The sequence below is a fragment of the Malurus melanocephalus genome, unplaced genomic scaffold (genome assembly GCF_030028575.1).
Source record: "Malurus melanocephalus ecotype Western Australia unplaced genomic scaffold, MMel_1.1 scaffold_162, whole genome shotgun sequence".
In the NCBI taxonomy this organism is placed as follows: domain Eukaryota; kingdom Metazoa; phylum Chordata; class Aves; order Passeriformes; family Maluridae; genus Malurus; species Malurus melanocephalus.
This window is the reverse complement of record NW_026623394.1, coordinates 939,211-956,802: the sequence shown is the minus strand read 5'-3', so window position 1 is coordinate 956,802 and position 17,592 is coordinate 939,211. Positions and strand designations below refer to the sequence as shown.

The following is a 17,592-nucleotide window of genomic DNA, read 5'->3' as shown; positions in this document are numbered from 1 at the left end:
TACCGATGYTCCCATGGCTCTTCTCCCACAGGCAGAGGAAAATCCAACCCAAGGTAGCACCAAMCTTGATTTGGTGGCACCAGCACAAAGCTCACAACTTCAGCTTTGTTGAAACTCAGAATCCTCACAGTGGAAAAACCACAGCTCTCACCTTGGCATSTGCATTCCCCCTCCCCTTCCCAATTCCAGCTTGGAAAGAACTTTAAAAATTGCAGGGCATGAAGGCAGAAGTGTTGCTGCCAGAATGGCTTAGTTCCCCATAATGTGTTTTAGCCATGTGGATTTTCTGTGCTTATTTGAAGGAAAGGAAAAAAAAACACATTATTATTGTATAAACTGTACAGGGAAATATCTGGGCACGAACTGGGGAGATAAGCACCTGCTGGACAATACTTTTAAATACTGAAACTAACAAAAACTGGCTTGGAATCAGTTTTTAGTTTAGCAAACTCAATCTTCATCAGTGCTACCACCAGCAAAAAAAAAAAAAATCCAGTTAAAGTCTAGAGAAAAAGTTAATTCTCCTTGGCTGCTAGAGCACAGAGGAAACAGAAGAACTGGTRTTAAAGTCATAAGTAGAAAGAACTTGAAGGACTAAAATTAGTGACCTTTTGGAAGAGGAAAAAGCCCCCAAAACAACACATGCATTAGTCATAACCAAAATATTGTGTGTAACAGAGCTTTCCAAGAGACCTGGCTCTGTGTCAGAGCCACCAGGGAGAGCAAGAATTGTTTGCTTGCCCTCAACTCCAGTGACAGCGTGAGCTGGACACTCTGCATGAGACCCCAAAAGGGTCCCTGGAGGATCACCTGGTCCACCCCCCTGCCCAAAGGAGGCTCAGCCCCACCAGGGCCATTCCTGACATTCCCACAGCCTCTTGTGAAAGGTTTGTAACAGAGGCACCACACCCTCACTGCAGGTCACCAACATCTTCCCATTCCATTGGTTCCATCCTTCTCTTCCAGAAAAGAAACCAGAACTGCCCCAGTCACTTTAGAAAGTGTTTATTCAAAAGCTTCATAGCACCATCTTTGTTTTTTTAAAACAACCAAATAAAATGCAGCAATTAAAACRTTGGTTTTTCTGTTGAGCATGACACTAACTCCACCTGTGAACATATTTATGGTTGTTCTTGCTTAAAGAACTGAAAAATAGCGCTCCTGTGCACACAGACATAGCACTGGGTCTTGGGGGGATTATCCAGTCCCAGCTCAATAATGGAAGAATAAAACCAAGTGGGACTGGACMCCTCAAGGAAACAGTCCCCCTTCCCCAATTCTGCTGGAAGAGAAAATTTTCTAAAGGTCATTTTCAGCAGTTTCAATTMATATGTCCCCTCCAAAACTTCAGCAAAACTAAAAATGTAAATATATAAAATATTTTTGGGAGTTCTTTTATAGGACAAGTCAGATCATAATTAGTTAATTATCTCAATATGCTTGCTCTAACAATCATCTAACTATTAATTCTAAAGGGCCCTTAATGCCCATTTTTCTAGGGAAAACACCGATCAAAATAATTTTACTACATTACTATGCTGATTCGCATTAAAAATTTAAGGTAAAATCAATCTGCCATTGACAGCACTTATCATATGCTTTCATTCTGAGGTTTGKKTTTTTTTTTTCCTTTTCCCTTTTGAGTTTTGGAGTAGCCTGTCTGAGAGCTTGGATCAGTGAAGCGCTATTTCCCAAGGATCCTTAACTTACATTTCAGGAATAGGGACCAGCCGAGGGCTCGGTCACGTTATYGTTTGGCTATGGCTTCCGACCACTGGAATTCTCTATTGCAGCTACTTCTGATGACCACGAGGAGCCAAATGYTCTGTGCTTCACTTGGCCAAAGCCCCCATGGGGTCCCAGGCTGGCAGAACAATGGGCTCCTGCTGCATCACGGCCAGGATCTCCTCGGGCACGTGCTTCTTGTCCACCACCACCTCGTACACGTACTCGGAGAACCAGTCATCGGTCATGATCAGGTACCCTGGGGGCAAAACACAGCATCACTGCAGAAAAGCAGGCACAGACAAGCCTCACCTATGAATGATGCATTAAACAGGGCCTGGTCATGCTGGTTATCTCTCAAAACATACAAAAAAAATATCTCGAGGAAGTTAACAAAGGCTAACAGGATGCACTTCGTGTGCACTGAAAGGCCACGAGGAAAAACAAGACMCTGAATATCCATCATTGATGTTTGSTCTGTTAAAATAGGCATTGAGAATACTCAAGGGAATTACAAAGCCTTTAAGGCAGAATGTAAAATTACTTAAATCTCTTTGAGGTATTGGAATTTTCCAGGTGAATATCAATCTGTTTTAAGCACACTTTGTTGGTTTAGTTTTTGCAGTRTGAGGCAGCCACTGCTCTCCACAAAGCCATTTAAATCACACTTAGGCTAAACTAAATCTTAACTTTCTCCCTTAATACAAAAATTACAGTGAATACCCTTTGAACTGGGAGTGAGGGAAGTCATTTTAGAGGTTTTAGCAGAGAGCTTCCCTTGRAAACAAGCTATTCCAGGTGAACTGAAAATAAGAGTGGCTGGGAGAAAAGAAGCGTTTAGCAGAGAGATGAGAAGGCTTTATATAATAAAGTTCCCCGTGTCCTTATACAGTATCACCACACAATCAAATGAAACAAGAAAATGTCCAAAGAATATGGACAATAAATGCATCTATCTACACCATCTTGTTTCTAAAGCAAGAGATCAGATAATCCCCATAAATTAAAACCCCTATCAACCGWAACCCGAGCTAGAAGCCATTTTGGAAACACTGCCAAAAGAAGCTGCCTTGATTAYCCACTCTTCAGGATATGAGTTCTTGGGACACACAAAAACCTCTCACTCCCAAGAGCCAACAAGTAATTGCACCCTGAGAGGATTAATGAACTCTGCCTCTGACATCCTGTCCCTCGGAGCCGATTGGGATCGCGGCGTCTGAGCGAGGAGGAAGCGCCRAGCACGACTTCAGAACATGCAAATAACTCAGGTCACTCTTTGGGGTGGCCTGGGCACTGCAGAGCCTTATAAACACATCCCACAGACACCTGGAAAGTCCTGACAGTCCCCAGACGACCTTGCAGAAGCCATCCTGTGTTTGTGTTGTAATTCCTGCCTGGGAAGAGCAAATTCCCAGGGCCTCTGGCACAGGGCACTTCTGGGATGAGAGATGCACAAACAGACACTGGGTGCCCCCAGTGAAATCCCTGAAATGCCTTCCTGCAGGGGAGCAACATCCAATAAAAGAGATGGAAAACGCAAAGGGAACTGACTTCTAGCTGGAAATGTATCCTAAAAAAAGCTCTYTCCTTGCCAAAACAAGCAGATGGACCCCTCTCCATGGTGTGATTTAGTATTCCCCTCTTGCTTGCTTTCAAAAAAAGATATCTGATGGGATAAACTGGGTTCAAAKTTAGGTAATGATGTCCTGTGTGTCTCCAGAACAAATACTAGAGTAATTAAACTTGCCTGTGTGGCTGAAAAGGTGCCAACAAAACAGAAAGGAAATATTTGACTGGGAAGTGACTTTTTTACCTCAGAAAACAAGCAATGTTTGTCAGCATCTGTGTTCATTCCTTGAGGAAAAACACCCAGGGTTCCAAAACCACTTTTACAACACATATAAATGTAATTACTAAATGCTTAGGAGAGGCAAAGCTGGGCTGGTTCACAGGGGTTCCCTTTCTCCAGGACAAGCACTGCCACAAGATTTCAGTTCTGCTCACTCTGCAGTGTGAACATAACTGACTCCATCCCATAATTCCCAAACCAGGAGTCCCCATCCAGCCTTGCTCCATATTCCCATCAGGGGCAACAGGTGGCACCTTGGACTGTACTTGGAGCAATTCCACTTGAAAAAACACTGTTCTTTCCACCCCAGAAAAGTAATTTATTTGCTTGTTTAATGACTCAAGTCCAGTCTCTGGTGTTTTGTTGCAGGCTGGACCCTTGATCCTCCTGTCCAAGAAATCCTGGGAGCTGGGCTTTACTCGTATCCCCCACACCCAACTGGGCCTCAGCTGGGAYGTGCCAAGTTTAACATCATTCTTGGCTGACTCTGCACTGATGTGGATTCTGGTTTCTTGGGCTGGACTTACCCAAGTATGGCTTCCCAATTCCTTAACAAGGCAGATAAAGTAAAAATCTTAACTCTTATCTTAAGGCTTATGACAGTGAGACACAGACTCACTGGCACAGCAAGACTGGTCAGACAAACTCTGAATCCTCACCCTCCTACACCAGCTGGACACTGAAGAGTGAAAAATCAGGGCAGGAAGGAGAAGAAACCCCATCAGGTTGAGTCACAGTCCCTGAAGGGATTTAAGTGATGTGTAGATGTGACATTTGGGGACATGGTTCAGTGGGGATGTGGCATTGCTGGGTGAACAGCTGCACTCTTTTGGACCTTAAAAGGTCTTTTCCAACCTAAATGATTCTGTGACTCTTAGTTACCTCTTCTAGTGCTTGGGAAGGAGCCCTGGGGACCATGTCCAACCGCCTTTTGCTCCAGAGCAGCTTRTTTGGTCATACCCAAGAAAATCATTCAGGGATTCACCTCCCTGAAAAAAAAGCAGTCTGAAATAGAGTCAAGCTTCCTATTCTGATGGGATTTTCTGTCAAGGCACTTTTCCAGGCAACTCCCTAAGCAAAACAAAGTACACTCAGGGAGCAAGACTTTCCAGAGACTCTGATGTCCCCTGGTACAAAGCAGATAAGGGACAGTGACTCACCCAAAGGTCACCCAGATGGCACGGGGACAAGGTAAGGCAGGGTTTATTCAAGTCACTCTGGGGTCCTACTTTATTTCAAAGGACCTCTTACCTGACTCTAGAATTCATTCTTGGAAAGTGAGTGTTTATTTGGATGCTGCAGGACAGAGCCTCTGCTCAGCCCCAGCCCAGCAGGTACCACTTATAGCAGTGTCAGGATTCAGCTGCTGCCCCGTGCTTTTCACATTACCTCAGTATTGATTTGGGTTCTTTATTTAATCCAGTATTCAAAGGACATTTTACCACTGTCACACTGCTGAGCCTTAAGGGCTGAGTGTCATCAGTTTCATTGCTTTATCAAGACTGAAGATGTTTATTGGAGTATTTTTCTGTGGATGGATACAGTTAACTCACAACAGACACCACTGYAAGACTAAGAGGCCACAACATAAATTAAGACACTTTTCCAAGAATATTCTGTGTTTTCCTCTGAGTTGTTCATGTTATCAAAAAACTTATAAATAAGACCACATCCTAAAACAGTTTTCCAGAAATAGTCTATTCCCAGAAGAAAATCAAGACATCCTGGGAAAGTTCTGCCACACCAAGTCTTACAAGCACAACATTTGAAATTAATATGCTGCAGAAAAAATGTGGCCAGCAAGGACTGTTATTCCCTGGGACACACAGGGAATGGCACACTCATCACTGAGGCTGTGCCACTGCTGAGCCCACATCCGGCCTGTCTCATCCAGGAGATGACAAAAATCATGGAGTTTCCCTCCACTCCATGTAGGAAAAGCTGACAGACCTTGGCAGGGCAGAGAGGGACTGTGTCACATCACCAGCCCCAAGCAAAGGGCTGGGGAGGTCAGAGCTGCCCCTCAGACCAGCACAGAAACACCCTGWGSTCATTCCCAGTTTCCATGAGMAGGGAGGCAGTTTCCTAAAGCACCTCTGAGCTGGGACTCAGGGCTGTGCCCACACTGCTGCCAGGTGCCACTCCAGGGCCCTGCTACAGCTCTCAGAGCCACACCAGGGAGGAACATTGCAGGGAGGCTGCATCTCATGGCTTTGGTGCAATTTCAAAAAGGCAGCCAGAATTATATTTTAATTTTTTTTTTTCCATAGCCAGCTGTTGGAGTTAGAACAGTTTGCACTGCAGCTGTTCACAGCACAAGCTGGGACCAGCCATGCCCTTCATTTCCTCATTTACAAAACCAGTAAGAAAGCTTTGCAGTGATTGATAAACAATGCTTTAAAAGAAAACAAAAACCACTTGAGTTTCTCACATGGCTCAGGAAGGTTATTCAGTACCACCAGCCACAGCCAGCTGGTGGCCCAAGTACAATGTACAGATTAAAGCTCAGCTGTTATCAAAAGCTTTAGTACCTCTAAAAATGGTGCAGCAAAGCCTTTATTTCTCCCTTTGTACTAGAAAGAAAAAGCATTCCTATACAGTCCTTGGAAGTGATCCTATTTTATTGATACTGCCAAACCTTTATCTATTGTCCCTTTCTGAGCAGATTGGTTACACACCCACAGGAATTCCTGGTATCTCACAGAACAAGTGCCACCATGTTTTTTTGACTCATGCTGCCAGATTTTCCACACTTGTGTTCTGCAGCAAAGGATTATGAGCAACAAAACAGCCAAGGTTCTGACMAGTGTGACAGAGGGAGAGCAAACTCCTGCAGCTGCTGGGGTTTTTGGCAGGGATAATGGCTGGGAATGTACTTGGGATCAACAGCAAACTGATATGAAAGCTTAAAAACATCAGCAGCTTCACAGCAATAAACTGAACAATCTTAAATTATCAAATTTTAATTCCTTCATTATCAAAGTATGAGCTTTTGATAAAGTCTATCAGGATCTTCCCATGCCTTCCATACACAAACCACTTTGGTTAYTGGATTGTCCCTTCCACATCCTTATTTCCAAACACTACATTCAGCTTTCTATTCCCATGACTGTAAATTACCTTTATTGCCACGGTCTTCACCCCAGGAGTTTTCCACTCTCCATTTTTCAAATGCATCTTCTTGCCCATCCTGTGACAAAACAAGCCCATGTCATTCAGTATGAAGGAGGGGCCAGATCTGARCAGCCAACCCTGCCACATCCAAATCCAGAATTCAGAACAGCATTARAAAGAGCAAGTGCAAACCCTTGAAGAATCCACCTGAAGCACACAGCTCCAAGYCTGGTGCTTAGCTATTAAAATATTTTAATACAAAAAACTAACCTGAAAAAAACCCCATAAATCCATTTTTAATATTCAATGGAATGTTGATGTAATGCTTCTATTGTCACTTGAAAATAAAATATCCCTTAAGATGAGATACTCAAGGGCTCCCAGACCAAGGATGTCAGCTCTGGATGCTCTCAGACAGAAACTGGGATGAGCACATTCACATACTGTAACTTTTTAACCAAAAGGGGCATTTAATCCACATCAATTTTTGATGTTGTAAAATTGTAATAGGATTTTTTTAATCTTCAATGCCTTTTTATAAAAAAGTAGGTAAATCAAAAATATTACATTTTACAACTCATCTTATCAAAACCCCTTTCAATTAAGGCTTCTAAGAAGTGCCACTACAAAAATTTTCTTTGTTTTTCATTTAGAAAAGCTATTTAGAAAAGTTTTCATGCAATCTGATACACAACKGAAGCATTAGGAGCTCAGAATGCAGAAAACAGGAAAAAATTAAATTGAGTTGTAAAAAGTAACTTGGAACATTCTCATGACTCAGCAGTTCCATCTCAAGTCTCAAAACTCCACAGCTCAGGCAAACTTGTTCAGTGCTGTGTGCAAGCTGTTATTTCTCCAGCCAAGGTCAAGCTGGACAGGAAGAGAYCACTTCAAAGAAAACTTTAATAATGACAACTTCTGGAAATAAATGGAAGCACCAGCTTTGCAGATAACCCCGAGCTGGGAGTTTTTACATGGCTCTTTTTCCTTCATTATGTGCTTTGTTATGGTGCCAGGAGCAGATTTAGCTGTGGATTCATCTCAGCCTGCTGTTTGCCACAGAGCTGTGCTGGACACCACTTCCCTTCCCTAATTAGGGGTCAGAGAGATCACATACCAGGGAGCTGCAGGAGGTTCACACTGTTGCAAAGTGTCTCCTACCAGCATTTTAACAGAAGTTTCAGGCTCTAGGACAGACTGGACTAACMATGCAGCAGTTGTCCAATAAAAGTTTTTGGGCAAAAGGAAAGAATTCCTTTGACACGTCTAAAATTCTTCCTTCCTTGTTAAATATTTATAGYTCTGAACACTCAGACACAAACAACACAGAGGGAATAAACAACCAGGCCTTGTGCAGCAGGGGGTTGTGGCACACTCTGAGTGAGCCCAGGAGACAAAGAAGCTGCCAGGATATTCCAACASATCCCTGCCAGCACCAGAACTCCAGGAGGGAGACTCTACCTTCTCAGTGACAGCCGTCAGCACCATGGCATGGGTCATCATGGATTCTCCAAAGATCARCCGTTCTGCTTTGTTCATGTTCTTGATGGAGACTCCAAACACCAGCTCATGATTAAATCTACCAGAAAGCCAAACAAGTCATATCAAAAAACAAGGCAGGGAGAGTTCTGACTAAGTCAGGGAATCAGGAGATTGCCCTGTGCCAGGACAGTGCACAGACACACGAATTCAGCCAATTTTAATGTCAGAATAAATGCAAGGACTGATCCCCTTAGGAGTTTCTCTCACAAGGTATGCAACAATTTAAATAAGAATATTTAACAACTACTTGTACTGCATCTTTAAAGGATTCAGATTTAACTAACAAGTGAAAAAAAAATTCTCTTGCTGCTGAATTAAATATAGTCTTTTGGGGTATATAATCTGAAGCACGTACAAATTAGTTCTTTGAGCAGCTAAAGGACTGTTCATGTCCTCACTGAGTACCCCAAATGGCATTCTGGTTTGATTCTCTACTCACATATTCAGGTCATTGATTCCCAGCTTGCCATAGAAGTGCTTTGCCACRTCACAGCCAAACCACACAGCCTGTAAAGACAAGAAAGGGTCATGTCAGGGCCAAATCCCAGGAATTTTACATGGCATGGGCTGCACTGTGCCATCCACAAAGAGACACCAAACCCACCTCGCCATCCTTAATAGATGCTGCAGCCAATTTCTTCAAGACATCCACGGGCTGGTTGTTGTAGAGAGTTTTCCTCCCTCCAGCCATGTTGCCCAGGTACTCCACTGTGTAGAGCCTGTTGTAGGGATTCTGGGGCCGAGGATCATTCACTAGACAAATCTGCCAAAGAGGATGTCATAAAATAAGGTGCAACATAGCTGAAATCTTTGAGGAGTGACTCTAGAAGGATTTCAGGGATTAGCTTTAGTCCCAGCCAGCTGTCTGCCCCATTAGCAAACAAGCCACTTGGCTGAAATAAGAGGTTTTTTAAGGTTGTGCTTGTGAGGATTTTTTTTTTCACAAGTTCACCTTGTAACTGTGGCAGAGCAGCTCTGCATGTTATTCCTTCTCTAACATCTGCCTTATGACATCTTACRACTGATTAGATCATTGCATATCTTATATCATTACAAAACCATTGTGGAACTGCAACACAATAACCCAGATAATTGAAGGGTAGGGCACAAACAGCACAACAGGGAGAATAAACACAGAACCATCTCTTGGGACTTGGGCAAGCAGTGCCCATCCCACATGCTGCAGCTACAGTGGGGACAGACACTGGAACAGTGGAAAATAAGTGGTTTAGCAGCAAAAAAAAAAAAGGTCTTGGAAAGCTTTCAGCAACCCCAACCTTGTCCTCCATGTTGAAGTAAGGCTTCACATGCTCGTTGTAGAAYTGCACCGGGGTCATGGGGCCATACTTGTGGTAGTTCTTCTCCTTATCCCGGAACTCCCAGCAGAAAGTCTCCGGAGGGTTGCCCAGGCAAGTGCTCACTATTCTGAATACCTGCCCAGAGGAGCAAACAGCTGTGAGCCTGCTGGAACATGCAGGTGTGCCTCTCCTACCACAGCAATGCAACTGCAGCATGGATTTCTCCATGTGAGAACCAGCTGGAGAAACGGGATCTTAACGGTCACCTTTGAACAYGTGAATAAAACACACATCAATTGTCTGCATTCAGCTCCTGAAATCTGGGTGGTTCAGCAGTTCAAAACCCWCCTGAAAGGAAAATCAACAGCTTCCCTCTCCACTCTCACTGAGAACCTGAGAACTCTGTGTTCTCAGGTAAACCACMAGGCAAAACAGAAGCTTACAAATTCCAGGTTATCCCAGGAATGCAGCAGCCAAAAGCAAAAACCAAGACACTGCCCAGCCTCATTACATTTCATAAGTAATTCTGCAGCTCCTCCAACACTGCRAGAGAAATTTTATCAAACTGATTCTAGAAAGGCTTGGAGCATTCAGCATCACCTGCTCCATCAGGTGGTTTGCCCCATGCAGAGACAAAACAGACCTTTTAACTTGGGCATTTTATCCCAGTATTTTCCCTGTACCAATTCCTTYTTTACTGTAATGTGCATTTGGATTTCAAAGATGGGCCTTTGCTTCTTTTCAAAAGCACAGAAAAATCTCCTCATCTATTTTAATACATTTAACATCTCTGTTTAGGGCTGAGCTGGCAGGTTATGTGATTTAATTCCAGCTCCCTGCCTGCTGTCTGTGACATCCCTTGCAGCTGGCAGCTATCTTTGGATTTTTAGCACAAAAAGTTGACCAGATTTCAAGTCATCAGCCTCCCTGAAAATCAGAATATGAAACTGCACTTCAGAACCACTACTGTACTTTTTCACAGGGCTTATCAGAAAATGTGCCAACACTGGCAGTGTAACCACATGAGTGTCTTTAGAGATCCTGAGCAGGACCTGCCACAGGTACTCTGGGGACAGGGAATTTAATCACAGTTAAACAGGTTTGAATCTGTTTTATTTCAGCTGACACTGATCTTCAGCTGTGTGCATGTCTTGAGTACAAGACAAGTCTCTTYCTTGCAAGGAACTATCATGTTATTTAAAATAAGAGGAGAGGGAATCAAATCTCAGCAGCACCTTCTGCACTGGGATCCAGCTCCTGTGGTCTGTGCCAGCTTTCCCAGCCTGGCAGTCTTCACACTTTCCACAGGAAAGGTGACACAATACCTTTTCCAAAGCCAATTTAACTCTTTCTGGAGCTGGCTTAGCTGATCCTAAGGCTCCATAAGAGCAGGCTTTATGTCAATGTGCTCTTTGTGCTGACAGCAAAAGGAGTGCAATGTTCATCTAAAGTAAATGCTCCAAGCAATTTAAAAAAACAAGTGAAAAGATTAATTACAGCTTGAAACACGGGTGTGGGCATAAGGCTTCTACTGTAGGAACTCACACATTTCTCAATAAATATGGTAAAGAGCAAATATAAAGCYCTGAACTACTATAAATATTTAATTTTGCACAGACTGCACAAAAGGTACCATTTGCTGTGACTACACCCACATTACCTCAGATAACCACAAGTGCTGAGAGATGAAGCCATGAACACAAAATAAGCAAGAAAAATGCCTAAAGRGAGAGCAGCAACCACGGGCTCCAGCCAGAGGAAGGAAAATGATGGAGACAGAAGTCTCCAGTKAACAGAGGCACTGGAGCCTGGGAATGGTCTCCCTCAATTGTTTTGCCACCACACCCAACACAGGCACTCTCTTCATATCTCACAAGCTTCCTCTATCAATAAACAAAATAAGCATATTTAAACTGGAAGGTGACTTACATTACCCTAGTGACAACTAGAACCAAGATAAAGCAAAGATATAGTGGCTTGGGCTAAACCYCAAAATGAATGAGGAGGGGAAAAGGAGGACACTCCTGATAAGGAAGAGGCTACAAAGGAGAACAGTAAAGGAAGAAAAATTCTATCGCATGAACTGCACTGATTTCAACTTCTGACCTGCTGTGCACTGGTTTGATAAGAATGTTTGTACAGTTCTGGAGTGAATATTTAATCCTGTGTTCCMGGACAACTGCCCCATTTCAGCTTGAGTGCTGCTCCCAGCAGGAGCAAACCAAGATTTGCTATGCAAATAAAACTTCCCAGAACAAAACCAAGCTCTGCTTTGCCACAAAAACTCAGAGGCAATAGCACTCACACACACCTAAATAAATGCAAACCATCTTTACTACCACAGGAGAAAACGCTGTGTTAACATCAGAGAATTAAGCACAACCTTTTACAGAACAAACTGCAAACAATTAATAACCTTTAATATCAGTTCTAGGATCTTTTATCAGAGGGCAAGAGGCTCTAAATAACTGAAGAAACATTTAGCAGTGAACTGTGTCGCTGCCCTAAGAACGATCTCTAGGAAGCTTTTGATGTCTGCTGCAAAATCCCCGAGGGGGTTTTGGACACACACTGGAGTAAGTTACACTAATTAGTCTCAGAACTAAGTGGTGATATGCAACACTCTGGGATAGGCTCAGAGCACTGCATTCTGTTCATCTTGAGGTGCAAATTTCACAAGTTTTGACGAAACCCAAGGAACACAAGTCAGTTTTCTTTTAACCTAGCCTTAAAATTAGATAAAAAGAAGCTACAGGATTTTATTTGAAGTGCAAAGATGAATTTGAAAAACCCAAAACAGGACATTAATCAATAAGAAACTGCCAAAAACTTAACAGAAATACCCCAAGGTAGGTTCTGCCTAGAAGTCATGTTCACTGAATTGCAGAATAACTACCACACAACACCAAAACATTTGATTTCTTTACKCATCAAAAGACATATATTTAACCACTGGGTCACTTAGCATTGTATGTTTGAAATAAATTAGATATGTACTTTTTTTAGAGGGAATGCACTTGGTCACACTAAAAGACCTCCAAGTTTGAGTTATTTTTGACAGTTTAAGAATCAAGTATGAGCAGCACAGAATGAGAAAAATGACATGGGTCTGTATGAGCAGGAGATTCAGGAAACACAAACACAATKACAGTGATTGAGTCAATTCACAGCCAAAACCATGCTGCAATTCATTCCCCTGCTGCCCCCAGGACCAGACCTCAGCTGGACTCAGCCACATGCAGACACCTCCCTTTTGTGGTTCTTTTCTGCTCTCTTGTGGGGAATCTTTGCACAGCACTTGTGCTGCAAGATTTGCATTCAAAGCCACCAGAATGCAAATTTCAACCTTTCCTGTTATAAATAAGAGCCTGACAGGCCACTGCTTTGATSTCTCAAGAGACAAAATGCTGCTTTTCCTACAGCAAGGGGCAGATGCCTSTAAAATATCATCATTCTGAAATTTATGGATTCAAAATATTTGTCTGGAAGGATTAGAAAAACTCATTAAGCAATAAGGAGGTAAGCAACAAGCCACCGCAGAACAAATTCACTCAAACAGCTCTGAGAACACTCTGTTAAACAAGAGGCACCAGTTTATTTACCTCTTCTATCATCATGTCCATGGCAGCAGAAAGTTCTCCTTTGGATCCTCCACTTTCCACAGTATTTCTTAGCCTCAAACAGTATTCTCTCATCTGTTTAAAGAAAAAAACCACTTTATTACAAAGAGTAAGAAAGGTGTCACCTCATCAGCTTCAGGACTTCCTATCTTGTTTTCAGGACTTCCTATAACTTGTTTTCAAAATGAAAATACTTTTCAGGCTTTGTTAAACATTGATTCATTTTAAAATTACAAGATAATTGAATGCTTTTAAAGTAAAATATCACAAAAAAAATAACAAATAGTCACAATTCAATTACCACTTTCCAACCACTGATGTGAGGCTTGCAGCATCAAGCTCTTAAGGATTGATTTCTCTCAGTCCCAYAAGTGATGCCACAACATCCACACACACCAGCACCTCTGTGACTCACAGAACACACTTCCTTCATACTGTCACATTTATTTTGCAATTCTAATGCATAATTGATCTCTTGGGTGATGAAAAGAAAGGGGCATTTCCCCASTGCAAGCACGACTGCAGTCAGAGCAGCACAAGCTTCCCATTAGTGTCACCATCCATAAGGCCAGGAACAGTGACGGGGCTCCCTCAGGACCAGCTGATTYGCCATGCTCAGGACCAGAACAACATTAACAACATTTAATATGCCTAAGCTCATTCCACCACATATTTTGCATTTTTTATGTGGATTTCAGCAGGCAGTTTTCCCTAAGCATGCAGCATATGAACTGGAAAAATTCAAGCAAACTGTAGATGTCTTAATTGCCTTTTTCATTTAGCTACCTACATTAGCATCTCCCAGGCTAATTCATTTCTGCAGTTCAGGGAGTGTGCCAACACCTTCCTTCAGACAAAGCTGTGCACTTCTATACTGGAAGCTGATTTTTTAAGAYGCAACGTTTTTAAAAAACATTTTCCCCCATCTTTTCCACCAAATTTGGCAGTCATCTCTAGAAACTTTGGCATACAGGGAGATGAGACACTGAAAGGGTGGAAAAAAACACCTAGACACCATGTGCTGGTTTTGCAGACACAAATTTAAGCAGCCACATGTCAAAGTATTCACTTCTCTGGAAATCTGAGGATTAGGACTAACTGCTACTAAAACCACAAAAGGTAMTTTCAAGCTACTGAAGCCTGGCAATGGACATCTTCCATGATCTCACCTTCCTGATTCATGCTTCAAGGTAAACATCAGACTCCGCTGAGCTTAAGGCTGCTTGTAAATTAATTTAAGTTGCTGAGATGYGCTTAACACTTAGGTCAATAAAGATAAGATGGTTAGGAACCTTTGGAGCAGGTTCACTCCCATCTCTCCTCTAAGTTATATCATCTAAATCAATTTTACCTTATGATTCAGGATCTCATTCATCCTTCTAGTAGCCTCYGTGGTATGAGACTCTGGGAAATATTTCTTGGGGACAACACCATACTTTTCTAAAAGAAGTAAAATACAGGTTAACAATTGACTTTTTCACACAACAGATGCTCACACTTCTGCTTATACCCACGAAAAWGATAAAGAGAGTTTGGGTTTGTGCAGAGATTATAAGGGAAAGGCTCTTTTTTAAAGGTTATAAGTACTCGAAGTTTACATTTTAATTTGTGACTGAATCTCGACCTCTGATCTGCATTCCACAGGGATCCCAGAATGTGGAATCACTGAACTGCTCAGTATCATTTAACTCAACACTTAAAAGCTCTGAATTAATTAGGAAGCTCTGCTCACCAGGAAAAGAAAACGTGATCATTTTAAAATTAATCTCCTGAAATACACTCTAAAAACTGGGCTTCCKATGAATCACTCCATGCAGTTTATTTAAGGTTAACTGACTTGCCAGTCTCCTTTCCTCCTCAACATTTATAAAACTCCAGCAGCAGCTCAGTGGCTTCCCATATTACAGTACCACTCAGATCTCCCCGTGCAAGACTCTGGATGTAACAGCAGCAGCCAAAATCTCTGCCCTGATTATGTATTTATAGCAATGGGATGAGGAAAAAAAGAACCTCCAGGCTTCAAAGAAACAAATTCCTTTTGTGATTCTAAATTTGTATTATTGGCTTGTTGATTTACAAAGGTGTCACATTGTTTCACAACACAAAAGAAAGAAAGTGTTGCTGTAATTAAGTATCTCCAGCAGGGCAGGATYCCATTTCTGCTGGATCTTTGCAAGACCAGCACTGCCACATTCCACATCAATTCCCTCTCACTGATCTTTGTATCAACTTCAGATTGCACTTCCAAGTAGTTTTGCTCCTGCTTTGTAGACACACCCAGGTCTGGCAATGGGTTTTCCCCACCATGTGCCCTAAAAATTGTGTACATGGATATAAATAAATGAAGTTGATGACTTGTGTAAAACAGAATTGAACCTTCTTACTAAATGGAAAGTCTGGGCTATGTAGTTATTTCTGTCGATCTTCTGAGCTTTTATCATTAGCAATATGCAAAAGAAATGCCAGACAATATTTAAGCCTGATATTTATAATCTGGCCCAAAAAAGTAATTGATTAAAAAAATATAGTGGTTAATGGCATTGTGTGCCTTAGCCAATTCCTAGGTCTCAAACTCCAATTCTTATTCTGTTCCATTCCCCATCTCCCAAACCAGGCTGTAATTTCAGGAAGGGCTCCTAGTGACCAGTTCTCTCACCAATAATGTTRACCAACATATCCCACTGTCCACCATCATTCGTGGGGTTGGAGAGCAGGAATTGCACCAGTCTTCCTTCCACTGGCTCCTTTTTCTGAGCTGTTTCCACAAAGGCATTTAAAAAGTAGTAACAACGCTCAACCTGAAATACAGAAATTAAAAAAAAAAAAAAAAAACCTTTAAAGTCTGACATATCATGCATTAATTGCTGAGCATTCAGTTCTTTGCAAGTATAGAACAGATRAAGCCACTGTCTGCTCATCCAATGAAGTCTTCATTTCCCCCTCCAGCATTCCAAGGGCTACCCTATAAGATTTTTTGTTACAGACCAAATATTTAGGAGCTTATTAAAGTTGGAGGGTAAGTGAACAGGAAATGTGAAGCARAAGTTATGCAATGAAGCCTGGCCCAAACTAGTACTAGATTTGCTTGATTTCCCTTAGGGGGAAAAGCAGGCACACAGCTCACCCATCAGGTCACAAGCACAACTGAAACCTGAGTTACAGTCATGTTTCCCCTGAACTTCCAATGAGTAACTTCTGAAATATGCAGAACTCTTGAAAAAAAAGAATTTTGCTATTCCAAAGCATCAACATCTTGACAACTTTCTTCTCAAGCTCAAAGTCCCACTTCGCTTGACCTGCATTTAAAACATTTTTTAAAAACTTTTGAAGATTYTTCTCATATATCTTAACACAATCCAGCCTAAAAGAAGTTCTGTCCCAACACTAACACCTGATTGCATAAGCAATCCTACAACAACCTGCATGACTGTACCTTATCCCAGAAAAAGAGATAGGACTGGCTGAACTCAAACTCTTCAATGTTGTATTTCTTCATGAAAGGAAGACGCATTGCGTTGAGGCAGGAAAAGATCCAGCATCTCCCTGAGAGATCAAAGGAACACGAATTAAACTGGAACGCCTGTGCTCAAGAGCTGCACAACAATTTCTTTTACCACGAGATTCATGACACAGTTCTGCCTCGAGCCTTTGGCTGGGGTTCTACAACACCAAAAAGCTCAGAAGGAGTTCTGAAATCTTCCTCTGCGAGCCCAGGTCTCAATTAAACCACGCAAAAGAGAAAAGAGGCAAAACGCTGCAAGTCTAAAGTCTGTTATTAACTCAGGAAGATGCTGCAGGAATTCAACTTTGCTCCGAAGCCCAGACAAAGAGCTCTGGAGTGGCCGCCGCTGCCGGGAGGACAATCAGGATTACAAGACAGCCCCTAAACGCCCCCTCCAGCCCCATCTGCCCTTACCGGAGTTCTTCTGGTTGGTGACGGGCTTGCCCTCGGCGGGCACGGCGTGCTGGAACACCTGCACGGTGTCCTGCACCACCTGCCGCTGCAGGCACACCTCCAGCGGGTCGTTGCATGTGGCCACGTTCTGGGCCAGCAGGAACTGCGGCTCGGCCCGCAGCCGCCGGCTGAAGGCGACGGCCTTCTCGGTGCTCAGCCCTGCGGGACACGGACCAGGGTCACCACCTGCCCCGCACCCCCGGTAACACACACACATACACACCCTCTATCCATCACCGGGATAACGGCGAGGTTCCCGCATCCTCCCTGCAGGTTTTCCCTGCCCGGAGCCCCGGTAACGCCCAGCTCCCCCGGTAATTCCCCATCCCAGCYCATTGGTGAGGTAACCCTCAATCTCGCATCCTCCACAATTCCGACCACCACCCGGACTAGATTCCCCCTCTCACAGCCCCGGGAAGGGCCGGTAACCCTTTCCCCACGCCGCTAATTTCCCTCCCCCGACCCACTGCTGCGGTAACGATGAGCTCG

The 17,592-nt window shown here is 43.0% G+C and overlaps 1 protein-coding gene across 1 annotated transcript; it reads right to left on the bottom strand.

Annotated features, from left to right (window-relative positions):
- Positions 1–989: 989 nt before the first annotated feature.
- On the bottom strand, positions 990–17,359 carry BLMH (bleomycin hydrolase). The gene is made up of 11 exons (XM_057371978.1): positions 17,065–17,359; positions 16,582–16,691; positions 15,805–15,946; positions 14,500–14,588; positions 13,131–13,223; positions 9,508–9,663; positions 8,835–8,993; positions 8,670–8,737; positions 8,150–8,267; positions 6,695–6,764; positions 990–1,984 (listed from the first exon to the last, which is right to left on the bottom strand). The coding sequence occupies exons 1-11, from the start codon at positions 17,318–17,320 to the stop codon at positions 1,833–1,835; spliced, it is 1,413 nt and encodes a 470-aa protein (XP_057227961.1). The 5' UTR covers positions 17,321–17,359; the 3' UTR covers positions 990–1,832.
- Between the last annotated feature and the right edge of the window lie 233 nt (positions 17,360–17,592).